General features: G+C 44.0%; 1 protein-coding gene across 3 annotated transcripts in view; it reads right to left on the minus strand.

Annotated features, from left to right (window-relative positions):
* LOC137625788 (protein SCAI-like) overlaps positions 1-27,218 on the minus strand; it is a 156,202-nt gene that overhangs the window by 94,291 nt on the left and 34,693 nt on the right. For 2 of the 3 annotated variants that reach the window (XM_068356678.1, XM_068356677.1), the window contains exons 2-3: positions 6,539-6,736; positions 6,211-6,321 (exon numbers count right to left, since the gene is read on the minus strand). In XM_068356678.1, the coding sequence (XP_068212779.1) occupies positions 6,211-6,321; positions 6,539-6,736 (309 nt within the window). The remainder of the gene's footprint in view (positions 1-6,210; positions 6,322-6,538; positions 6,737-27,218) is intronic. The other variant, XM_068356679.1, reaches the window with a different exon arrangement.

Consider the following 27,218-nt stretch of genomic DNA (forward strand, 5'->3'; position numbering starts at 1 on the left):
ATTTCCCTCAATTACCAGAGTCCCTGCAGGCAAAGGAAACAGAGGATCAGAATACGGAATATCCGTCACTGAAGAAAAGAGCTTACGTTTCTTACTGTCAACAGAAGAATACATGGAACAGGAATGATTCCTTTTAACTCGTTTCTTGCGACGGGAACAATGTTTCTCCCATAATACTCACATGGAGATTCTACAGAACATCGTTTACTATGGCATAAAGGCCAGAGATGATGCTGATTGACCTTGACTCATGAAGGAGCCACAAAGGCAATCATCACAGGAAATCTCAAATTGTTAAGGTATTCCCCATTATTGTTAATTCCTACATTTTTTAAAACTTCTTGGCATGCTCTGAATCCGCTGTGGAGTGAAGTTTTGGTCATAAAGCAGCAGAAGAGGGAAAGAATCTCAACCAGAAGAATCGAGCTTGCATTATAGCAGTACGTTGCGTTGTCCAGGAGTAGAGTAACCAAGTAACCTATTATAGTTACTAATTGAACCCTCTTTTCTTTTTGTTTGGTCATAGAAAATTGACATAGGAGTACAGTAAATTCAACTGACTCAAATGTTTGTATAGGTGTAGAAATAAACTTCCATTCAAATTGGATATGTTAATTCATGATTGAGAACATGGTTTCTAAAATCTTTTGGAAATTCCCAGAGCCACTAATATGGGGTAAACATCAACTTTCTGGGCTCTGACCTGTGCCGCCCAGTGAAATGCTCCTTTTACATCATTTCTAAGGTAATAACTGCTATGAATTTACCAGAGAAAAAATTGTATAAGAATGCTAGGTTGAACCCAGCTCGCTCACCTAATAAGGTGTCGGTATAAATAACTGGGGCGTGATAAATCACAACCAGAGGTCTCGCACCATTTAGATAACTCCTGTCAACATCCCCGAACAGCGAGGAGCCGTTCAACAACCTAACTCCAATCGCTACTACGAACGAGCCCACCCACGCTAGTGAAGACACTCCTTTTCATAGCACCTGCTTGAACGCTGTTATTCTTTGTTGGTGTGTGTTTTCCTTTGGTTTACCCAGGATTTATCCCAGGATGTCGGATTCTACTGTTATTCCACTTAAGTTAAGTACCAGATCTATGAGTTTTGAGTGTTTGGAGGTAGTCTTGCCCTTGGTTATTTAATTATCTCAGTTTTTATATTACGCGACCCCGCATCGGGTCCGACATGCTGGCTGGCTACCTCCTCTCTCTCTCTCGTTCTTGACGCTTAGCAATCAGTCTTCTATACTGATTGTTTCTCGTCCTGATCTTTCTGGGTATCCACGGTTCACACCCCGTTTTATTTTATGCTATGGTATTTGTCTGTTATTATATTAACAGCTAGTTCATGATATTACGATATCTTGTTCATTTAGGCTGGCATGCCTGGTCGCCTTCGGGCGTTACTAGTTTTACTTCGTTTTACGTTTCACGTTCGTAGTAGCGATCATATTAGCGAATACGTTATTTTACTAGTATTTTAGTTCGTCGGGACTTTCGTGAGGCAGTTATTATTTTATGTTTGTTGTCGGCACCTCACCGACACCTTGTTATGTTGGCAGCCCTGCCTAGCTTGGCCTCTCCCGCGGTGTTAAGCTTGGTCTTCCCCTGCCTCTCCGTTCGTCTCTTCGGGTTATTTTACGTTTATTATTGTCATTATCCAGCATGCCTCCCTTTTTTCATGTATTACCATATCAGTGATATTATTATCAGTTTATTATCCTAGGCTTTCCACGTGATCTTAGTCATGGGTCTCAGTTCAGGTTGGTACACCTGTTCTTCTGCCCCTCTCGTTAGCCTCCTCACTCCCGCCCCCCCACCCCCCCTCGCCCCGACACCCCCACCTCAGGGATGTCTTCACTCGCTCTCATATGGAGGCTCGGAATCAGCCTTTGTTTCATATCCCCTCGGGGATGTTGACACTGGATATCACCTTGTTCCGTCCCGGGCGGACCCTGTTCGTGTGTGAGGCTTGTTATACATTATTGTTCATATTTCCCCTACCCTTCCGTTGCTGTTTCTCCCCGCCGTCTCGATTGGCCATCGGTAAGCGGGTGGGATCCGGTTCGGTCTGGGTTTTTACGTTGTGTATATTTATATTTATACACATTTTATTCCTGCTACTCCACCCGGTCCCGCACCTCACAGACTCATTACAGATCCCTCCCCCCCTCCCCCTCATATGGTGTTCCGCACTCCACGGACTCCACATACATTATCATTCCTTACAGGATCTCCGGACGTAGCCTTCGTTTATTCCCATGTCGAGTTCGATTATTCCTTGTGCCATCGACGGGTTTAACCCTCGATTCCCCTGTCCGCCTTCTCCGATAGGCTTTCATGAGCCCTGGGCTCTCTCAGTTGTCTCCCCGGAGGCAGCGGACCCCCTTTTTCCACGAGGATTAATCTCATTATATATTCATACATATCTATATATATCCCCTGATCTCGACCTTCCCCCCCCCCCCCCGCGTATGATCCCGATTACGGTTTGAATTATTCTTATCTATATTGTCTTACAAGCTTAAAATTATTATTTCCGCTACTGCTACTGCGGTGAATTCTAAGCTCCCAGTGCCTCCGGGCTCCTCCAGCTTACTCACGGGATACTCATGTATCTTTTATTTTACAGGCAGTACGCTGTTCCATGACGGCATGCTCGGCGGTCCTTAGCCAACCCTGCGGCCGCGACGTGTGTCGCTCTCATGCCCATTGTGCAGTCCTGGTGGATGACCTCACTGTTTGGCATCCTGACAATTGTGTTGTATGCTACAAGCTAGCTTCCACCTTAACCTCTGAATCGGTAAGTGTATTCGTCTTAGCCGTTCTTTACAGACTTGGTAAGTAGAGTTATATTAATTACAATTAATTAATATTAATTGCATCATTTTATTTTGCTCCTCGCATGCCCTCTAGGGCCTCGTGTTCGGAGGCTCCTGGTCCCCTCCTCAAGTCTTTACGAAACGCACACGAGATTCTGAACTGAGCGCGCGTATAACAAAGAGAGAGAGAGGCAGCATCTCTCTCAGGCATTGTGGGAGGAATTTCGGCCAATAGCGTATCGGCATCTTAGTGACGCTGTGACACCGACCAATAGCAGACCAGCTTCTTAGTGACGTATGCAGTGACGTATGAGGGTGGTGGTAGGCTAGTGACTCGCACAGTCGTACGCGTAAAAACCGCCAAGTTTGAGTTTTGGAATTCGATGCTGTAAGGTGGGGAAAAATGTCGTAACGAGGGGACGAAAAAACATTGTATTCCACACCGTAACGTGAAAAAAATGTAAGCTGGGGACGCCGTACCCCGGGGGTCTACTGTATCATTATTATTAGTTTTACAAGCTATTGTATAACAATAGTTGGAAAAGCAAGATGCTATACGCCCAAGGGCTCCAACAGAGAAAAATAGCTCAGGGAGGAAAGGAAACAAGGAAACAAACAAACTACAAGAGAAGTAATAAACAATGGAAATGAAATGTTTTAAGAACAGTAACAATACTGAAATAGATCTTTCATATATAAACTATAAAAATTTCAAAAAATAAGAGGAAGAGATATAAGATAGAACCGAGTACCTGAGTGTACCCTCAAGCAAGCAAAAGGACTCTAATCCAAAACAGTGGAAGACTATGGTATAGAGGCTATGGCACTACCCAAGACTTAGAGAACAATGGTTTGATTTTGGAGTGTCCTCCTAGAAGAGCTGCTTACTATAGCTAAAGTTTCTTCTACCCTTACCCTTAAGAGGAAAGAAGCCACTGAACAATTACAGTGCATTAGTTTACCCCTTGAACAAAGAAGAATTGTTTGGTAATCTCAGTGTTGTCAGGTGTATGAGGACAGAGGAAAATATATAGACTACTGTATTTGGTGTATGTGCAGGCAAAAACAGTCTGCAACTGTTCTCGTTTGTACGCCAGAGCTGCACAAACGAAAGATGGAAGAGCAGAAGCGGACGCAGCAGCAGCTAAAGGCACGAGAAGCTCTGGCAAGTTACCTAAGAGGAAGACCATAGTTGACCCCTGGGAAAGCAGATGTGCACTCCCGTTGTGTCTCTAGCTGTAGTGCTTCCAAAGACTGTTACTTGGAGGGGGATCCCGAGATCCCTAAGGAGGCAAAAGCCGACTCTGTAAAAGACTCCCCTAAGGCCATGGGCGGCAACGCTTCGTAAGGGGAAGTGACAGAGTTCTCTGAACCTAACGTTTTTTTGGGGGTTAAACAGCCACCACTCTTAATCATCCTCCGGAGACCAACCGAGCAGAGTCAACAAGGAGGATAGGAAACACCGGAGTAAGAAGTCGGGAATTCTTCGCCTTCAAGAAAGACCCCAAAGGAGAAGAATCCCTTTTGGGTTTCTTCCATCACCTACCAAAATGCACTCAATGGGGGGGATGGACACACTCAACATTCTTTACAAGGAGACTCATGCAAGCAAGAATGGCCTCTGCATGCAGGAAAAGGGCACAAGGACAGTATCTGCAGGCAACATGAAGGTGCTGCAAGGGCAACCTTTCACATCAGGACAAATCCGTATCGTAGTGATCCTCACAAGTCACATATGCTCCAGCAAAAGAAAATGAAATAAAGAAACAGCCAGTTTATATTGAACAACATAAGGGTTAAGGACAGAGAGACAGCATGTCTGTTCTCTACAGAGACAAAATGAAGTGACGTCATATCATCAGTGTGTGTGTGTGAGAGGAGGGTGGCTGGTCTACCCCCTGCCCAAGCCCCACTTACTAGCGGCAGGCAGTTATACCTTGCTAAAAGTTTTATGGCTAGTTTCAGCTTTTGTTGAAATATATATCCATAATAAAGAGTGAAATGGTTTGTATTAGGTAATGGAACAAACTGTATTGCATTTAACGTTAAGAGAAAAACTGTTAAGTCTCTAAAGGTAGCTTTTCTGTATTCTTACGTTTTGATGTTTCTTTTCTTTCAGGTACTTACGATGGTAGAAGTAACGCTGATATTTTTACCTATCAACAAAAGAACAATACCTCTTTTGATGCCATCGAGAACAGAAGCATCTCCAAATGGTTAGTTATTGTCATCCACCCACCAATTAAGATTACCCTGAACCTCCTGAATATGAATCCCAGGATTTTGAGCCATCACTGCTTCCAAGAACATTGAATCGAGGGCAGGAAAAATCTCTGCACTATATGAAATATGAGTGACCAAACACTATCTCTGCACTATATGAAATATGAGTGACCAAACTATCTCTGCACTATATGAAATATGAGTGTCCAAACACTAAAGCCCAAAACTGAGCTGGTGGTTACTGTTATCACAGCAGAATCATATCAGCAATTGTAAAATGTTCAAACTTCAATCAGCAAATATACAAAAGCAGATGAATCTTAACAATGACTAATAAGAAGGGAATAGAATTTGTATTTTAACCAAGTGAAAGATAGGGCTTTAGCAAAATCATCAGACTGAGAGTGTTGGGGGAAAGTGGTGTGAGGATTACACTCCACTATAGGGAAATTTATCAATTCCCTTTGAAAGAGCTACATCATATAGGTAAATTGTATATTAAAATGCCCTTCAAATTCCATGGTAACAGATTCTAGTCGTAAAATAGTTTATACTTCTTAAGAATACATTTCCATATCACATTGTTTCATAAACAGAACCACAACCAAATGGTCTTGGCAAACCTAAGATAAATTATGATTAAAGTAATATTTCTGTTTAAAGGCCAATTAGAAAAAAATCTTGGGCCCCTTCTGGCTTTCCATCAATTCTCATAATTGGAACCTAGATATATGTCTACTGTAGGCTCCAGAGCCTTTAAATATGCAGCCCCGAGACTATATAATAAGCTCCCACGAAACATTAGAATGATTGAAGACATTAAGGCTTTCAAGAGAAAACTGAAGAAGACTTCTTATTTCATGAGTCTTTTGACAGTGACGATTTAACAATAAACGCAGAATGAGACATGAAACGTTAAATACTCTGAACGAACAAGGTAAAACAACAGTGGAGGTCCTGTAGAGAGTGGGGTTCCCCTGCTGTATGGGACTTGAAAAGCAGCATCAAAGTAAGTAAAGTAAGTTACCAATTTAATAAAGCATATGTAGACCAAGCTCCCATCTTTGTGACGAGAAGATTGAAGAAAGAAAAGGGTAATTAATTTTTACTATTCTAAATTGGAATGTGACAAGGCTCTACAAGTAGACACGTTCTTACATTTGTACAGACCGATCATCTTTGCTGGTTCTGCTGTAGTAAGCCCGGCCTCTGATGGCGGCATAGAACGAAAATGCCTCATTGAGGTAATTTGTTTCACTTGTTCTCAAGCTGTAAAGAGCAAAAATATAAAATATGCAGTACATATATAAAAGTATTAAGCCTAAAATCATGATTATTCTGCAATGATCATTCAGCTAAACTAAATATATTTTTCCTAATTAAAATCATAATATTGATTTACATTAAATATTACAATAAGAAACATAATGAAAACTAAGTTATTGTTTAGATTACAGTCCTTCAGTAAGAGTATTATCATACTTACTAATAATGGTAATACAGCTGTCCAATCTTGGAGGCAATTTCCCCAATCTGCCATCGCTTCAACCCGTACTTCGAGTCGAGAATTTGCCGATGTTGCTGCTGAAACTTCCAAAGTTTTGTATATATATCAAATGTGCGACCAAAATAAGCTTGCCACTGCTTGTGACCATACTGAGGAAGGTCCCTGGAAAAAAAGGATCTGAAAGGTAGAGTAGACATACCTAAAATAAGAGAGCCTGACAGAAGGAGAATGGCAGACTATAATAGCCTATAGTTGCTAAGCATCGTCTACTGCTACGACATGCTAGAGATTGACGTGATAATAATGCAATCTAATGAATAAAATGCACATCATGAATTGTGCTACTTGCTAAATTGTTCTAAGTGTACAAAACAGATCTTTATTCTAAGTAGATAAGCCTACGTACAAAGTCATAATGCAAAAGTTCAAGTCTTATGCCAATGTCTGCCTGATAAGAGCAGATCATGTTTAATACCAAAAAATGCATAATAAACTCATATCAAACTTTATTTGAAACAAAACTCTAAAATACAGTCCAGTACATCCAGTTTTAGAATATAATGTTCCTTAGATAAAAATCATTGCTATGTCACTCACTGGTATTCTTTGCTGGTTAAACCGACACCCAAATAAAGCAAATTGATTTTTTCAGTAAATATGATCAGTCTATATTTTCTTACTCTTTTCAATAGTAAAGCTATGCAGTGTTTGACTGATTCAATCAGTAGAGGAGGGAGGGGACAGTAATTGAAAAGATTGGTGTCACAGAACCCATAAAAAAACTATAAAAAATAATTTTAAAAAATTGTAATAATTTTACTACACAGACTCATAAATTTTGCACAGACTATTCCTAAATATTTTCCAAAACCAGGCACTCTAAAATATCCAGGAATAAATGAGTTTATTGTTAACCATTGTAGATTAAGAAATGCTTAAACGGTTCCTCCTTCAAAACCTCCCTGTAACGAAGTGTCACACTTCTTGTGTAGTTATGACACCTTTGACATAACAGTGGGGTAGGGGTATCAGCAACAAAGCTAAAAAAGGGATTTTGACGAAGGAAAAATCTATTTCTGGGCGAGGAACCTGTGTCGCCCAGTGAAATGCTCCTTATAGCACCATTTCTAAGGCATAAATATTGCTAAATATACCAGAGAAAAAGATGCATGGAATGCCAGGAATAAACCCAGCTAGCTCACTCTAATGAGTGTCGATATAGTAACTGGGGTGTGTTAGAACCACGACCATAGGTCCCTCAATTAGACCTCTCCTTCTTCAACATCCCCCGGAACTACGAGGTGCCGATCTACACCCGACTGCTGCCATCTACTACGACTATCCTCACCTCACCCCTACCCCTCCCCACTCTCCCTCCCTCATTCCACCTTAGCACCAGCGAAGGTTCAGACATGTTTTTCATAGCTCTGTGATGTTTTGTGTTTTTGAAGATGTCCGATCTCTGGATAAATTTTGCTTTCAAATCCTTCATTGGTAGTAAATACAAACTAAGGTAGTGCTTAAACAGACAGCTGACTGCCCCCAAAAAATAAGGAACTGAAGGGACAACTGGGAGCTATCCAAAATTATTCTTGATTTTCATTAACAATATCTTCATTTTTATGGCACCATCACCATCACATCTATGGGTGGTTCAAAGATTCCTTCGTTTCTGAGAAGTCTTACCTAGACTAGTCATACAATCACACAGATTGCTCAGGCCGCTAACCGTTCTATGCACAAATTAGCGAGGTGTTAAGGTTTCTCCCTGTTATGTGCGGAGCATTTGCGGGAAAACCCCAGGTCAAAGATCAGCCAGTTGATTGGCCGAGTCATCTCTATAAATAGCTTGCAGGAAGTGGGCGGTGAAGTTCATTTGACGTTTCCTGTACAAGCTCTCTCGCAAAGCTTGCGTCACAGAGTAGTTCCTTTTAAACGCTAGGGACTTACTCCTGTACATATCGTTATGAGCTCTAGGTCTCCTCTATTGAAGGGAAGGATCAAAATTCAATGCCCAGTCAATGACCTTGCGAATCCAAGCCGAAAACGTGTTCTTAGTGGTCTTTCTCTTTACCTTCCTTGAGCTGACAAAGAGTGTTGACACTTGGGAGCAAGCTCCTGCAGGTCTCTTAAGGTAGCACCTCAAGTTCTTCCCCAGCATAGTAGCTGTTGATCTGGATTATTGGTCACGCTATGAAGGACTCCCAATCTGAATGGCACAAATCTGGGATCCGAGCTGCCAGGAACGAAGTCGAGTACTGTATTACCTTGCCCATCGCCGTAAATGAGACGTCCAAGGCAAACCATGGGATTCACCAACTCTTTCAGCTGCAGCTAACACGAACGGAAGACCAGTCTGCAAGGTCAGGTGAAGAGCTGCTGTTTGGTGTACTAGGTCGTTGGCGGGCCCCCTTTAAAAATCGGAAGATGCGAACTATGCTCCGTGGAGGAGGTCTAACTTCTGACTGAGGGCAGGTAGGCTCAAGACTCCGTATGAAAGACTACCAACACAGAGGAAAGGTTAATTCCTTTTGTTCAGAGGGCGAGGCGAGGCAAGTGGTAGCTATACATCGCTGAGTCTGAGAGGATTTTTCCCCCAAAATGTATCCAAGAAAACTCCGCAACACTGGAAAGTGGCAACAAGGGGGGGAGTTACCCATCCACGACACTAACCACCGAACGTAGCCCACTAGCCTATTAGCCTGGAACTGGAGAATTCCGCAGGTACGGTATCTGGAACACCCTTTCGCAATTTGCTGTGAAAGCTTCTCTGTGTAAGATGTTAGAAAATGTCAAGGTGTGAAGAATGTAGGGGACCTACGGCTCTGTGGAAGATGATCATATGTGGCTGTCTGAGTAGATCATGTCAGGGAGGGAGTTCGCTCCGGATTTCCATCAGCAGCTGAAGAAGGTACGGGAACCATCCCGCAGATGCTAAGTGGAGCTAAGAGGATCATTGCCCAGTTGCAGATGATCTTTCCTAGTTAAGCACTATTATTATTAAGCAGTGTGGGGGAAAAGGGCTAAAACGCCAATGACCCACTGTTCCTGAATACCTCCTGCCGTAGAGCCTGGGGATCCGGGGCTTGTGAACAGTAGAGCCGATGCCGTTATTCAAGGACGTCACAAAGAGATCCACTGTCGAGAAACCCCTCAAAGTCAGGACTTTGTAGGCCATTGGATCATACAAAGACCATTTGGGGACCACTATCTGAGTAGCTCCCATAATAGAAAACACAGGAGGTTCAAAAACAGGTACCGCACTGTCTATTTTGCGTGAGCTACTCCCCTAATGTTGTTGTTCGCCAATACCACCAAGTAACCCACCAGGGACTGAGGTATCTGCTGCAGGGTTAGGAAGGGTGCCCTCCTCTCCCGTAAGATTCAAACGATGGTACCATTCGGACTCTGACCAGAGGCTGGAGGCCGAGAGGTACAGCATGTGGCACCCCTCCTTGGCGGAGATTCTAGTCTGTCAATCATCTTCTTTAGCTATGTCTCCAGCCCGTATCCCGTAGAGACCAGAGAAAAAGATCCCTCAAGCTGAACCACTTGGGATCTAGCTTCCCCGGAAGAAGTTTGATTTAAAAGAGTCCGATGCGGGCTTGACAAACCAGAGTGAAAAGGTGACCTATGAGACGTAACCACCGCTGGCTGAAAGTGCACCTTGTAGAAGGAAGAGACTACCGCCATCTTCCACCTTGGACCCCGTTGTTCTGCAAAAAATTGCTGCAGTCTGATGATGATGAACATGTCTAAAAATAACCGTCTCTGATAAGAAAGCAGGGATATCTCTCGAGTTTACTTCAATCCACAGATCACGGTAAACTCAAGGAGTTGTCTCGGTGGTGACGAAGGTAAGCCACCAAGTCTGTTAGGATCAGCCAGTCGTCCAGAAGTCTTCGAAGAATGAAGCCAATCCTGTAGACCCAGGTTAACACTACGGTAAAAACTCTTGTGATAACCTGAGGTGCTGTTGAAACCGAAGCACCGCACCATGACATGGTATGCCTGTATGATCGAAGATACTTCCTTAATGACGGATGTCCTGGAATCCAGGAGTATGAGTTCTAGTGGTCGAACGTATTCAGGAAGTCCTGTGGACTAACTACTTGTTTGACTGTATGCCTTCTCCTCGCCAAACAGAGTTTGATGAATTAACTTGTTCCAGCCGGAGAGGATGAAAACTGGAGACTTCTATAGGAAAGAACTAAATGTAGAAGCTCGGAGATACCTTGATGAAACAAGTTGTTCTGCCAAAAAGACGTAAGGCCCGAGTCTGAGAGTCTGACCAGATGTTTGGATTTGCGTAAATTAAAGAGAGAACCACCCTCACACCTCAACAGGTGGGTGAATGAGCAACGGAGTCTCTCTCCTTGTCGAAAAGAGATGAGTACTCCAAACTCTTAGGAGGGGGATTACCCCCTACAGGGCAAACCTAACTTAAGACAAGAAAGGAGTTATCCTTAGAGAAGATCATCGGCCGATGGGCGAGCTCAGGATGAGGGAGAATGTCATTGTGAGAGGGTTGACGGACAACACCAAGGTCAAGCTAAGGGTTGGTCGTATAAACATCTCCGGAGGAGGATCCCGCGGATGGAGGGCTGAGGTTGCTTGCACAAGTTCCAAAGGGGTCTCAGGAGAGGTGTTGATGTTGTTGGCCCTTTTTCCCCCAAAGCATACACCATCTGAACCAGGAAGGGAACCAAGAGTGTACCCTGAAGAGAATGAATGGAGGGCCAATTATTGATCACCCTTCCTTATATTAGCAGAACTACTTTTAGCCCTCACAAAACCAGAGACTTTTGTAGTGAATTGTATACTTTAGCCACTGGAGCATAAAAGAGCACGTGGTAGTGGGAGCCGAACAGTTACGTCACATGTATTCTGGTTACTTGGAGGTGGAGAACCTCACCACCAATTACGTGATACTGGATGGTCAATTGCTCTTGTTTCCGAAAGCATGAGTGCTTGGAAGTGTCCCTCCCCATTGACTAACTTCTCAGAGAGAGAACAGGTGATAGGGGATCTCATTCCCATACTCGGGAGGTGGTGGCTCGGGAGTGACAGTAGAAAGTCACGGTTTGATCACAAGGGAACTGAGGATCATATTCCCAATCACCCTGACGTGATGGAATGTCTTGTCGCTCGTAAAAGAAAGGCTACCTATCAGTGGTTCCTCTCATTTCACTGCGAGCAAATTTTTCTCTTTTCAGAAATAAAGTATTTAGTAACCTTAAGGAGAGAGACTGAGTTGTACTTCAATCATTTGCACAAAAAGAAGGGGAGAAGGGTAGCACCCTTCATCCGAACCGATAGTGCGGGTGCTAGATTGGGTACAAAACCAAGCAACATTAGCCAGACATAAGCCCCTTTACCAAAACACTCGCAGTCTGGGTTGGTTCTTGGGGGAGAGAGAGAGAGAGAGAGAGAGAGAGAGAGAGAGAGAGAGAGAGAGAGAGAGAGAGAGAGAGAGAGAGAGAGAGAGAATTTTGTCCATAAAGAGGGAAAAAAAGACAGTGCCCTTCATCTCGACTGACAGTGCCCTTCATCTCGATTGATTGATTGATTGATTTGAAGTTTTCTGGCATCCTGACATCCCTTCATTTCGACTGACAGTGCCCTTCATCTCGATTGATTGATTGATTGATTTGAAGTTTTCTGGCATCCTGACATCCCTTCATCTCGACTGACAGTGCCCTTCATCTCGATTGATTGATTGATTGATTAGAAGTTTTCTGGCATCCTGACATCCCTCCATCTCGACTGACAGTGCCCTTCATCTCGATTGATTGATTGATTGATTTGAAGTTTTCTGGCATCCTGACATCCCTCCATCTCGACTGACAGTGCCCTTCATCTCGATTGATTGATTGATTGATTTGAAGTTTTCTGGCATCCTGACATCCCTTCATCTCGACTGACAGTGCCCTTCATCTCGATTGATTGATTGATTAATTTGAAGTTTTCTGGCATCCTGACATCCCTTCATCTCGACTGACAGTGCCCTTCATCTCGATTGATTGATTGATTAATTTGAAGTTTTCTGGCATCCTGACATCCCTTCATCTCGACTGACAGTGCCCTTCATCTCGATTGATTGATTGATTAATTTGAAGTTTTCTGGCATCCTGACATCCCTTCATCTCGACTGACAGTGCCCGCCTATGTTCAGTACGAGACCAAGTACCGATAGCAACGCTACTGTACTGCATACCTAGAAACCTTCCCAGTTTGGGTTGGTTCTTGGTACCGCACTGCCTGTCTCCCTGTCTTTCTAAAAATTCTTTAATAATATCATCTGCTTCTTCTACTTAATAGTAGCAGCATATAAAAAAATCTAACAAAGGCAGAGGAAAATAGAGCACTTCTTGCTCCCCTCCTTTGGGGTCCTGGAAACCAAAAAGCGACACTCCCACAGCAACAGAGACAAAACAATCAGGTGTCACATCCTTCAGTGCCTCCATAGGTGAAGCAGGAATTGGAAGACATTGTAAGGGTAGCCTTAGAGAAACTGACAGCACCCGATAGACCCTTTCATGCAGACGGAACACCAACAATGTCCTAGGAAAATCAAAGTTACTAAGATTAAGGTTGGCATCGTCGAATCGCCTCATATAGCAAGGACTCAAAATGAACAGTCATACTCATCGAAACAGAAACATGACCAATTTGGGGGTACTTTGTATTTTTTCCTAACTATACAAACCTGGGCTCTTTACCATGGATATGGATGTTATTGCAAGCTGGCAAATGGCTACAAAACTTTTAACGAGATGCCAACCGTTGGTAGTAAGGGGAAGGAATGACACCCTGCACACTCATACCTTCTTCACTTTGATCGCACACGGGACTTTCTTTGGGGGTAGGTGATGTCATGTAAAGTATGAGTAAAGAACTCAGGTTTGACAGGTTAGGAAAAATTTTATTTTGATTATAAAATAAATTTTTGAATATACTTACCCGGTGATTATATAGCTGCAACTCTGTTGCTCGACAGACAACTCTACGGTAAAAACTCGCCAGCGATCGCTACACAGGTTGCGGGTGTGCCCAACAGCGCCATCTGTCGACCAGATACCCTGTTCTCAGTGTAAACAAAGACTCAATTTTCTCCTCGTCCCACTGCGTCTCTATTGGGGAGGAAGGGAGGGTCATTTGATTTATAATCACCGGGTAAGTATATTCAAAAATTTATTTTATTATCAAAATAACATTTTTCAATATTTAACTTAGCCGGTGATTATATAGCTGATTCACACCCAGGGGGGTGGGTAGAGACCAGCAATATATGTTTACACTTTTATGAGCTAAGAGTTTTTATTTCATTTTAGAAGTTATCAAAATAACAAAAACAAAATAAATAGGTACCTGGTAAGGAAGTCGACTTGAACAATTACTCTGCCTTTTAAGTACGTCTTCCTTACGGAGCCTCGCGATCCTCTTAGGATGCTGATCGACCCCTAGGATCTGAAGTATCAAGGGTTGCAACCCATACAACAGGACCTCATCAAAACCCCTAATCTAGGCGCTCTCAAGAAATGACTTTGACCACCCGCCAAATCAACCAGGATGCGAAAGGCTTCTTAGCCTTCCGGACAACCCAAAAAACAACAATAAAAACATTTCAAGAGAAAGATTAAAAGGGTATGGAATTAGGGAATTGTAGTGGTTGAGCCCTCACCCACTACTGCACTCGCTGCTACGAATGGTCCCAGTGTGTAGCAGTCCTCGTAAAGAGACTGGACATCCTTTAGATAAAAAGACGCAAACACTGACTTGCTTCTCCAATAGGTTGCGTCCATTATACTTCGCAGAGATCTATTTTGCTTAAAGGCCACGGAAGTTGCGACAGCTCTAACTTCATGTGTCCTTATCTTCAGCAATGCTTGGTCTTCCTCACTCAGATGGGAATGAGCTTCTCGTATTAACAGTCTGATAAAATAGGATAAAGCATTCTTTGACATAGGCAAAGACGGTTTCTTAACTGAACACCATAAAGCTTCAGATAGGCCTCGTAAAGGTTAAGTTCGTTTTAAATAGAACTTAAGAGCTCTCACAGGGCATAAGACTCTTTCTAGTTCATTGCCTACCATATTCGATAAGCTGGGAATATCGAACGATTTCGGCCAAGGTCGAGAAGGCAGCTCATTTTTTGGCTAGAAAACCAAGTTGTAGTGAACATGTAGCTTTTTCTGACGAAAATCCGATGTTCTTGCTGAAGGCATGAATCTCACTGACTCTTTTAGCTGTGGCTAAGCATACCAGGAAAAGTGTCTTTAAGGTGAGATCTTTCAGGGAGGCTGATTGTAGCGGCTCAAACCTGTCTGACATGAGGAATCTTAGTACCACGTCTAAATTCCAACCAGGTGTAACCAAGCGACGCTCCTTCGTGGTCTCAAAAGACTTATTGTTGGAAAGATCTAAGCCTCTATGCCGGAAGACTGATGCCAACATGCTTCTGTAACCCTTGATAGTGGGAGCTGAAAGTGATCGTTCTTTTCTCAGGTATAAGAGAAAGTCAGCTATTTGAGCTACAGAGGTACTGGTCGAGGATACAGATACTGACTTGCACCAGTTTCGGAAGACTTCCCACTTCGATTGGTAGACTCTAAGGGTGGATGTTCTCCTTGCTCTAGCAATCGCACTGGCTGCCTCCTTCGAAAAGCCTCTAGCTCTCGAGAGTCTTTCGATAGTCTGAAGGCAGTCAGACGAAGAGCGTGGAGGCTTTGGTGTACCTTCTTTACGTGTGGCTGACGTAGAAGGTCCACCCTTAGAGGAAGACTTCTGGGAACGTCTACTAGCCATCGAAGTACCTCGGTGAACCATTCTCTCGCGGGCCAGAGGGGAGCAACTAGCGTCAACCTTGTCCCTTCGTGAGAGGCGAACTTCTGCAGTACCTTGTTGACAATCTTGAACGGTGGGAATGCGTATAGATCTAGATGCGACCAATCTAGGAGAAAGGCATCTATATGTATTGCTGCTGGGTCCGGGATTGGTGAGCAATATATTGGGAGCCTCTTGGTCATCGAGGCTGCAAAGAGATCTATGGTTGGTTGGCCCCAAGTGGCCCAAAGTCTCTTGCATACATCCTTGTGGAGGGTCCATTCTGTTGGAATTACTTGCCCCTTCCGACTGAGACAATCTGCCATGACATTCAAGTTGCCTTGGATGAACCTCGTTACTAGTGATATGTTTTGACCTCTTGACCAGATGAGCAGGTCCCTTGCGATCTCGTACAACGTCAGTGAGTGGGTCCCTCCTTGCTTGGAGATGTACGCCAAGGCAGTGGTGTTGTCCGAGTTCACTTCCACCACTTTGCCTCGAAGGAGAGACCTGAAGCTTTTCAAGGCCAGATGTACTGCCAGTAGCTCCTTGCAGTAGATATGCATTGTCCTTTGACTCGAGTTCCATAGTCCCGAACATTCCCGACCGTCTAATGTCGCGCCCCAGCCTATGTCCGATGCGTCCGAGAAGAGAACGTGGTTGGGAGTCTGAACAGCCAGGGGAAGACCCTCTCTTAGGTTGATACTGTCCTTCCACCAAGTCAGGCAAGACTTCATCTTCTCGGAAATGGGGATCGAGACCGCTTCTAGCGTCTTGTCCTTTTTCCAGTAAAATGCTAGATGGTATTGAAGAGGACGGAGGTGTAGTCTTCCTAATGACACAAATTGTTCCAGGGATGATAGCGTCCCTATCAGACTCATCCACTTCCTGACTGAACATTGTTCCTTCTTCAGCATGTTCTGGATGCATAACTGGGCTTGGCTTATTCTGGGGGCCGACGGAAAAGCCCGAAAAGCTAGACTGTGAATCTCCATCCCTAAATATACAATAGTTTGGGATGGGACCAGTTGTGACTTTTCCATATTGACAAGGAGACCCAATTCCTTGGTCAGATCTAGAGTCCACTTTAGATCCTTCAGACAGCGACGACTGGAAGAACCTCTGAGAAGCCAGTCGTCCAAATAGAGGGAGGCTCGGATGTCCGCTAAATGAAGGAATTTGGCTACATTCCTCATCAGCCTCGTAAACACAAGAGGAGCTGTGCTTAGGCCAAAGCACAGGGCTTGAAACTGGAAGACAACCTTTTCGAAAACGAATCTCAGAAAAGGTTGGGAGTCCGGGTGGATGGGGACGTGGAAGTAGGCGTCCCTTAGGTCTAAAGAGACCATCCAGTCTTCCCTTCTGACCGCTGCTAAGACTGACTTTGTGGTCTCCATGGAGAACGTCTGCTTTGTGACAAAGACATTCAGAGCACTGACGTCTAGCACCGGCCTCCACCCTCCTGTCTTCTTTGACACCAAGAAGAGTCGGTTGTAGAATCCCGGAGTTTGAAGGTCCGAGACTTTGACCACCGCTCCCTTCTCTAGTAAAAGAGACACTTCCCGTTTCAAGGCTCGTCTCTTGTCTTCCTCTCTGTACCTGGGAGAGAGATCGATGGGAGACGTTGTTAGAGGGGGTTTCCGTACAAAAGGGATCTTGTACCCCTCTCTGAGCAACTTCACAGATTGTGCATCTGCGCCTCTCTTTTCCCAGGTCTGCCAGAAGTTCTTGAGTCTGGCTCCCATTGCTGTCTGAAGAAGCTGGCAGTCAGACTCTGCCCTTAAAGGACTTGGTTCCTTTCTTCTTTCCTCGTTTCCCTTCGGCACGAGCACCTCCTCTGCTGGAGGCTCTGCCACGAAAGGGCGGAATAAAACGGGACGCTGGAGTGTCCATCCTTGGTCTAGCTGACAAGGTAGGCAAAGGGGTAGCTTTGCGAGCGGAGGACGCAACAAGATCGTGAGTGTCCTTCTGTATCAATAAAGTGGCTATTTCCTTAATCAGGTCTTCTGGAAAAAGGCACTTGGAAAGAGGAGCAAAAAGAAGCTCGGATCTCTGGCACGGTGTAACTCCAGCTGAAAGGAATGAGCATAGGTTTTCACGCTTTTTAAGGACTCCGGACACAAATGATGCAGCAAGCTCATTAGACCCATCACGTACGGCCTTGTCCATGCAGGACATAATGAGCAAGGAAGTCTCCTTCTCTGTCGGAGAGATCTTTCTGCTTAGGGCTCCTAGACACCAGTCTAAGAAGTTAAAAACTTCGAAGGCCCTAAAGATACCTTTCAAAAGGTGGTCCAGGTCCGAAGATGACCAACATATCTTTGAGCGTCTCATGGCAAGGCGGCGGGGAGAGTCTACGAGGCTTGAGAAGTCGCCCTGGGCAGAGGCAGGAACTCCCAAGCCGAGAACTTCTCCCGTGGCATACCAGACGCTCGATCTAGAAGAGAGTCTAGCAGGGGGAAACGTAAAGGCTGTCTTCCCTAAACTCTTTTTGGACTGCAACCATTCTCCTATCACCCGCAAAGCTCTCTTGGACGAGCGTGCGAGGACGAGTCTAGTAAAGGCAGGAGTGGTAGACGGCATGCCTAACACAAACTCTGACGGAGGAGAACGAGGAGCCACAGAAACAAACTGGTCCGGAAACATCTCTTTGAAATTGCCAAAACTTTTCTAAAGACCAAAGAGGGTTGAGTAGACTTAGGCTCGTCCAATTCTGATTGTGGTTCATCTATGTGTGCAGCAACATCATCATCAGAAAGTCCCTCATCCGATAACTGATGAGGAAACGGCAACGGAGTGGGTAACGGCTGGTTCGCTGAGTCCGGTCGCACGGGTGCATGCGTGACTGAGCCGGACGCAACGTCATGGAACTGTGAGCTGGCAACAACCATGGCAGCGCGGGGACGCACAGCGTCTACTCCAGACTGTCTGGACTGATGTGGGTGCGCAGTGGAAACCACACTGGGTTGCGGAGGTTGACGCACCGCGTCAAAACAAAGCAACTCTGACGGTTGTTGAACCTCCCGAACGTCAACGGCAACCTGCGTGCGTCGCTTAACGTCAACATGCGGCTGGCAGATCACACTGGAACGCATGGGTGGAGGAACTCTCTCAACTGGTGTGCGTGGGAAGGTTACCTCAGCGTCCACAGGACGCACAACCGATCGTGTGGAAGGTTGTAGGCTAGGTACTGCACTAGCTGGTGCGTCAGCAACCTTCTCCGTACGAAAGTCCTGCATAAGAGACGTCAGTTTAGACTGCATGTCTTGCAGTAGAGACCACTTAGGGTCTACGGGAGCAGGTGCGGCGACAGACGGTGTAACTGTCTGAAGCGGTACCACTTTGCCTCTCTTAGGCGGTGAGCAGTCATCGGATGACGGCAGCGAGTCCGAACTGACCCAGTGGCTACAACCGGGCCGTTGGACTTGCGCTGAAGGGACCGACTTGCGTTTTAACGGTCGTGAGACCTTGGTCCAGGGTTTCTTGCGAGAAACACCTTCCGAAGACGAGGTATAAATGGGCTCTCTCGTCTTAGTTAGGTAGGAGCGATCTTGGGTAGATACGCCCGATACCACGGAGGGAACGTCTGTTCGCTGATTAAAGCCTCTCGAACCCATTTGTCGTACGACATTGCTTCTCCCCTGGACTTGGAAGCTTGCAAGAGGTCCCGGACTAGGAGGACGACAGGCACGAACAGACGAACCCTCAAGCGCAACACAATCCACAACACTATCACTCGGCACTTTAGCACTTCCCACTGCACTTTTGCACTTAAGCTCCTTCACATCCGCCATGAGCTGATTACGGTCACTAGCAAGGGACTCAACTCTCTCACCCAGAGCCTGGATGGCACGCATCATATCAGCCATCGAAGGTTCCTGAGTGCCAGGAGGGGGGTTAGGAGCAACCACTACAGGGGAAGGAATAGAACTTCTCCTAACTCTATCTCTCTCTAGCCTACGTGTATACTTTTGAAATTCGATAAAATCGAATTCCGAAAGGCCAACGCACTCCTCACACCGATCTTCCAATTGACAGGTTTTATCCCGACAATTGGAACAAACAGTGTGAGGGTCGATAGAAGCCTTCGGAAGACGCCTTGAACAGTCCCTAGCATTGCACTTCCTAAATTTGGGGACTTGTGAAGGGTCAGCCATTTTGAATTGGTCAAAGGGAAATTCAAAAAACTATCAAAAAGTCATCAACAAAGAATCCATTATCAAAAAGAGTTCAAGGATTTGTGTGAAGAGAAACCCTGCACAGCGAAAGCTCAAAACTAGAATAAAGTACTTCACCAATTAGATGTGAAAAACTCCAGTTTAGCAACAGCGAGTAAGTACGTCTTGTCGACACCTCGACAGAGAGAAAATTGAGTCTTTGTTTACACTGAGAACTGGGTATCTGGTCGACAGATGGCGCTGTTGGGCACACCCGCAACCTGTGTAGCGATCGCTGGCGAGTTTTTACCGTAGAGTTGTCTGTCGAGCAACAGAGTTGCAGCTATATAATCACCGGCTAAGTTAAATATTGAAAAATACAAATTACTTCCTAATTTGTCATTTGTTCTGACACGAATACAAACCATTCGCATCTTTACTATGACGACTCACCTCTTAGATGAGTAGAAACCAGAAACTTTTTTCCCCCTGGATCGCTACATCCGAGCATGGTGATGCAAGGAATGAGCATCCTAACACATAGTAAACCAATGGCCTGACAATACCAGTGGGTTAAAGGCTCATGTGAAAGTGATTATGAGCATAAGAATGTAACTGCCATTGTCATGGTCTTTGTATGATTCACAGGTATTTGAATATACACAAAAGGGACCAGATGTCCCTACTCACCCTCGTAAGGAGATTGGGGACATAACAAGGAATAAATAAGCATATATTCTGGTGATATGAGGCATTATTATTATTTTATTATTATTATTATTATTATTATTATTATTATTATTATTATTATTATTATTATTATTATTATTATTTGCTAAGTTACAACCCTAGTTGGAAAAGCTGGATGCTATAAGCCCAAGGGCCTACAAGGAAAATAGCTCAGTGAGGAAAAGAAATAAGGAAATAAACTACGATAGAAATAATGAATATAAAATATATTAATAACAGTAACAACATTAAAATAGATCTTCCATTTATAGACTATAAAAACTTGAATAAAACAGAGGAAGAAAAATAAGACAAAATAATGTGCCTGAGTGTACCCTCAAGCAAGAGAACTCTACCACAAGACAGTGGAAGAACATGGTACTGAGGCTATGCCACTATCCAAGATTAGAGAACAATGGTTTGATTTTGGAGTGCTCTTCACCTAGAAGAGCTACTTACCATAGCTAAAGAGTCTCTTCTACCCTTACCAAGAGGAAAGTAGCCACTGAACAATTATAGTGTAATACTTAACCTCTTGAGTAAAGAAGAATTTTTTGGTAATCTAAGTGTTGTCAAGTGCATGTGAACAGAGGAGAATGTGGAAAGAATAGGCCAGTCTATTCGGTGTATGTGTAGGCAAAGAAGAATTAAGAAGTAACCAGAGAGATGGATCCAATGTAGTACTGTCTGACAGGGTCTTTGGATGCTGTACCCCAAAAGAGTGGAAGATTGAAGAAAAGAAAAAGGATAGTCAATGCCTTTTCATTCATCCCAGACTAACAACGTAACCTTGGTACTCGAACGACTACTAATAGTCCTGATAAGAGCCAAGGTAACTAATCCACTTACTATGCAGCTACCATAAGGCCAATCAAAATAGGGCCCTATGTGTACGTCTGTAAATAGTGGGTAGTAAGGGGAGACTGACCCTTCCAGAGCTACATCAGAAGCACGTGCATAACAGAAAAGTTCTTTTTGAATCTGCTTGATTCGTGGGAGAGATACTTGAGTTCGTCTAAGTAGCGCCACAGAGCTCTTACAGAACACAAAAGCAGACGACCAAGATTGTCGGCTCTGAATTTGAGTATAACAATGAACTCAGGAGTGAATTTGATAGAGACTTATCCCCGTGCCCATGTATGAGGGATGTCATGGGGGAAACGATGCAAATTGTTAACCCCTTAGCAGAGGTTAGAGCAAGAAGAACAATTTTGTGAGTTATTTTACAGTTGAAAGTGCTGCTTTCTAGGAAAGGACGAAGTTCCTTAAAGATGCTCTTCTTTCCGACTGAGGACAAGCTTGTTCAGACTCCACATGAGCTTGGACAGCTCTACCAAGGAGAAATTAGCAACCCATCTCAGTCTAAAGACTTGGCTTGAGGCTGAACAATAGCTTTTACAGCTGAGACTGAGCAGAGTTTTCCTCTCGGAGAAAAAAGGTAAGAATTCCACGATTAGGGGCAGCATGGTTTAGAGTAGCGAGGGCACCCCTCCGTAATGCTAACCACACACAAGATTGCCTATTTTGCCTGATAGACTGAGGTCAGGGACCTCTCAAGGTGACTAGACATCTGTTTCACTACTAGTTTCAAAAACCCTCCCTAAGTGAGAAGATGCTGGATACCTCCATGCATGGAGTTGTAGGGATCCCACTATTTGATTGTAAATACAAGGATGTGGTTGGTGTACCAAGTCGTGGGGAGAAAGGAAGCTTACCTAGAACCTCTGTTAGCAGTAAAAGAAGGTCAGGTAAAATTCTGCATCTAGCTATAACAGGACTATCCACATCAAGGATAGGTTACTTACAGATTTTATCCTGATGAGGAATTCCTCATTGGGCAGAACCATGGGAATAAGTAGATATCCCTGATGTCCCATGGAAGTTGGAAGGCTGCCTGAAGCGCTACCTATGCGTACGGTACTGGCAAGCAGTATACTGTGCTGAAAACTCCCGGTTGAGGGACGTCAAGAACAGGTCTATATCAGCAAACCAATCAAAGTCAAATCTTTGTCTGCTATCAAAAGGTCCAATGAGCCCTCAGAACCAACTACCTGATACTTTTTGCTCAGTTTATCTGCTAAGATCTGTCCTTTGCAGCATTTCAATGGTTAGATGCAAAGATGCTGTGAAACAAAACCTCTTTGCTTGTCTGGATGTAACCCAAATGGTATTGCTAAGAAGCTGGTCACTTGCTTTCAACTCCAGGAGGTTTATGTGCCAGTGACGATCTGATTTGGTACAGTTCGGAGGACCTGTACTGCAGCAGGTAGGCAAACCCCCCTCAATTCTTTTGATGCATTCATGAAGAGCATCAACTCAAGAGAGGGAGAAAGATCCACCCTTTTGAAAAGGTTTGGATCCAAGATCCAACAATTCAGGTCTCCCCTTGCTCCAACTGCCCCCGGAATGAGCATTCCAGAATACCTGGCCTGACACCCAAAGGTCTTCAGCTGCCACTGAAGTGACCGCATGCAAAGGATACTGTTGGCCATTAAACACATTGACTGGGCCAGGTGACCGACCCAGCAGGAACTGCCACAGACGGGCTCGTAGCGAGCCACTTCTTTGAATTTTACGATTCTACCAGCAACGAGAAAACTTTCCCTTGTGTTTGTCTGCATTTCAAGAAATACTAAGTCCCTTCTGGGTTCCAAAAAGGATTTCTCCAAGTTTTACCACGGGCCGGTGGATCGCGGCAAAACTCGAGAAGCAAGCTCGATAATGGAGACAATATCTTTCCGGGTAGAAAAGACTTTAGTACTTCCTTGAAGGCAGATAACAAGCTCGCATGGTGAGCCAGGCTGGATTATCGCGAGACCCCAGTAAGGAGGCACTGGGTAGCATGAGGATCGTATAAATAACAGTGAGCTCCGGAGAGTTTAGCTCTTGAGGAGCCATCATGCTTGGAGACAAAATAGATCAGGATTGCAACTCACCATTAGTTCGCAATCTTGCTTGAGTCTCGCCTTTACTATGCGCTCGTGACACTAGATTCCCTTGTGGTGAGCGCTTGCGAAACGAGACTTGCCCCTGGCACAAGCTAATGGATGAAATTCGCCACTGGTACATGTTCTTGAATGAGACCTTTCTACCTCGTGAAACAGAGGCCATGAAAGAGACCACAAAATCTGGGCTGAGAATGTGAGCCAGTGTCTGCTAAGGATCCCGAACGGTCGACAAGCTCAGAGGGGTGAGGATAAAGGTGCCTATCCTCACATTGAGAAAGTTCACCAAATGCACTCATTCTGAGAGGAGCGTTCTCATAAGCACTATCCTGCAGATCCTTGAATGGAAGAGGATCTGTTGGTGTCCAAGGTGCCAGCTCCTATTTCTACTCTATTAGCTCCCTGCCTATTAAGAGACCTTGGGAAGTAAATGCATTGCCTTCAATAATGCATAGCTAACCTAAGCACCTGGTCAGGTCTGTACTTTTAGGATCAATTTACTTTTCACCCACTAACTAACCCGCTTAGAGGTGTTAGATGGATCACTCCCGCAGGCAGACAGGGGAGGGAATAAGACTTGTGAACATTTACTGTCATGCCATTCTCTTTAAAACATGTGAACCCTACCAGCCCATCTAGTGTAGCTCTTTTGAGAAAGCGAACTAGAGAAGGAGCTACAAAAATAGTGGTAAACCACTCAACAGATTAGTGAAAACAACACAGGTGGAAAACATTCCGATGACAATGGTACTATCTGTTGCATATAAATAATCCAGAACTGCTTGTCTCGCAGTATGGATCCAATGTTCGCTCCCCCGAAGTAAGAGTGGCAAGAGCTAAAAGATCGCAATCGCGGATTGTTTAAGAAGAAAACTCAACAGCGTTCAACTAATATAGTTTCTTCCATCTCAATGAAGGGCTGGTTAAACCTTTTTCTTCAAATGGAAAAGAAAAGAACAGTAAGAGTATTCATTGAACCTCTGACAGAACGGTCTTTAAAGACTATATACTCACACAAAAGAAAACGGACCCATTTTCTTCAGTTCAATCGCCATCAACAGACAGAGCCTTCCCTGAGCAGGTAACTTTGATGCGCGAACAATAGTTTGTCCAAAAGAAATCTGTATGCATAAAACTTTCAAGAAACTGAATGAAAGAGAAGTAGCAGATAGAAACACGGTTGATCTCATGCCATGAGTAATGCGAGGCAAACGTGATCCATCGTACTTGTGCGTTCTATTGTTTTTAAACTCTGTGAAGGCAGCTACTGTCTTACACAAGTACATACAGTATGAATTCTTGCTGCTTTCTCTAAGATAGTCAAATGCACTATCATAATCATGCATTCACGAAAAGAGACATTACAAATCTAGAGCAATATGTATTTCCTTCATACAACTGAATTCTGAATTCCTGAGTCAATCCATCCAAAAATTTTGGAACCTTTACAGGCTAACCCGGGATTTTTATTGCAACCTTACGAGAGAAAGATATTAATAGAAAAAGACAAATCCCCGAAAAATTCATTCCTGCCTTGCGACAGTCGAGATTCAGGCTCTCAAAGGAATTTTATCCCATAAACACAATCTTAAAATGATAACAATGGATAGCGTATGCAAGCTTAAAATTAGCTATCGCAGGAACACAAGTTTCTCGTAAGAAAAACAACCTTGACCTCAAAGGCTTGAGTGATGTATGTGTAGCGGTAAAACCACTTATTTTAGATTCCCAAGTATCTGCTTCATGAACGTTAGGGGCCTAGTCCAACAGTCATTAGCTTAAAGAGCAGCAGTGTGATCTAGGTTTGCTGTGAGTCGGGATCAGGCTGCGATTCTGAGATTCTGAGTTGCGTACTAGACTGGATCGCATGCGATGTACATTACTTGTTTTAAGCCAAACTATTCCGTGTATTTGGTGCTGCAATCTGGGCTCACTGCGAGCCCATCTTACAAGATGCCGTGTTCGCTTGTTCCAAATAATACTCCCAGAAGGTTTTTCACCTTTGGCGTCAACATCTCCGTGAGGAGGTGAGAGATCACTTGTATTAAGCAAACTCTCAAGTGAAAGGCCAGCTTTCACCTTGATGCCAACGGGCACTGAGACAGCCACCTAGTTCTCCCAATAATTCCGAACAGCCAGGGTGCAGTTGTGTCGAAAACGTTAGAATGCCTCTGAGCCGCCTGGATAGATAAGTTACTAGGCTATGACAGCAGATCATGCTAGCGACTGCCTCTACCGAAAACCCCGAAGGGTTGGCGGGCTCAGAGGGAGAAAAAGGCAGGCATATCTCTCAAGTGAAAGACTAAGTTTTACTTCGGTGGTGGAGAGCACCGAGACGTAGCTTAAAATGTGAACATTTTAACACACCAATTAAGTCAGGGGATCGGTCGCAAAGCAACTGCTTCCAAGAAGCGAGGCTGAAATGCTAATCAATACCATTCCCCGGGATGCAAGTTGCTCACGTGTCCACTGATGAATTGGCAAGCACAGATGGAACAGACTTCCTCTCTCTGGAGGATTTCTGATCCCAAGACTGCAGAGAAGTCTAATTCCAAAGTGGTAAAGGTAAACCTGGGTAACAGTTACTTTCCTTTCACCAACCAAAGGGTTAATGAAGTCTCCAACTCAAGTAAAAAATCCACAAGATGCAAGTGTCAACGGGAAAATATCCCAAGAGAAAAAAAGGATTTTGACGAAGGAAAAATCTATTTCTGGGCGAGAGACCTGTGCCGCCCAGTGAAATGCTCCTTTTGCATCATTTCTAAGGTAAAAACTGCTATGAATTTACCAGAGAAAAAATTGTCTAGGAATGCTATGTTGAACCAAGCTCGCTCACCTAATAAGGTGTCGGTATAAATAACTGGGGCATGATAATTAATCACAACCAGAGGCCTCGCACCATTTAGATATCTCCTCTCAATATCCCCGTACAGCGAGGTGCCGTTCAAGATCTAGCACCGATCTCTACTACCAACAGTCCAACCCACGCCAGTGACGTCACTCCTTTTCATAGCACCATTGTTCACTTTTTCGGTGTGTGCTTTTCCCGGATTTACCCAGGATTTATCTCATGATGTCGGACTCTACTGTCACTCCATCGAAGTTAAGTACCAGATCTATGAGTTTTGAGTCTTTGGAGGTAGCCTTGCCCTTTGATGTTATTTTATCACAGTTTTTAATTTTCACTGTTCGCGGCCCCGCTTCGGGACCGCCATGGCGGCTGGGAAAAAATCCCTAGAGAAAAAGTTTCATTTGCCATAGTCAGTGATTTGAAGACGGTATGAGTGAGACAAGGGGGAGACAACACTCGTAATAACCGGAATGGTTGTTGACACCTCGTTCAAAGTTTTCTAGCCGTTTGACAGCTTGCACTAGCATCTATATCCATAGTAAAGATCATAGAGTTTGTATCTTGTCGAAACAAAAAGAGGATAAATTCAAAGACATGTTTGCGCATAAAGGTGTCACACATTTGTGGCTTTATCCAGAAACAACTACATATCCTTGTTCTTCTCCTTTAATTTATTGATCAAACAAAACATCCTGTTTTCATAATTGTCCATTCACTCAAGAAAGAGAAAGCAAAGAAATTAATACGGCCAAAATTAGTGAGGCAGCAAGAGTAAGAGTGTACTGCTTTTCCATTATTATTATTAACTAAGCTACAACCCTAGTTGGAAAAGCAAGATGCTATAAGCCCAAGGGCTCCAACAGGGAAAAATAGCCCAGGGAGGAAAGGAAATAAGGAAATAAATAAATATGAGAAATAATTAACAATCAATAAAATATCTTAAGAACAGAAACAACATCAAAACAGATATTTCATATATAAACGATAAAGACTTATGTCAGCCTGTTCAACATGGAAACATTTTCTGCAAGTTTGAACTTATGAAGTTCTACCGATTCAACTACCCGATTAGGAAGATCATTCCACAACTTGGTCACAGCCGGAATAAAACTTCTAGAATACTGTGCAGTATTGAGCCTCATGATGGAAAA

This window comes from Palaemon carinicauda, chromosome 32 (genome assembly GCF_036898095.1).
Source record: "Palaemon carinicauda isolate YSFRI2023 chromosome 32, ASM3689809v2, whole genome shotgun sequence".
Classification (NCBI taxonomy): domain Eukaryota; kingdom Metazoa; phylum Arthropoda; class Malacostraca; order Decapoda; family Palaemonidae; genus Palaemon; species Palaemon carinicauda.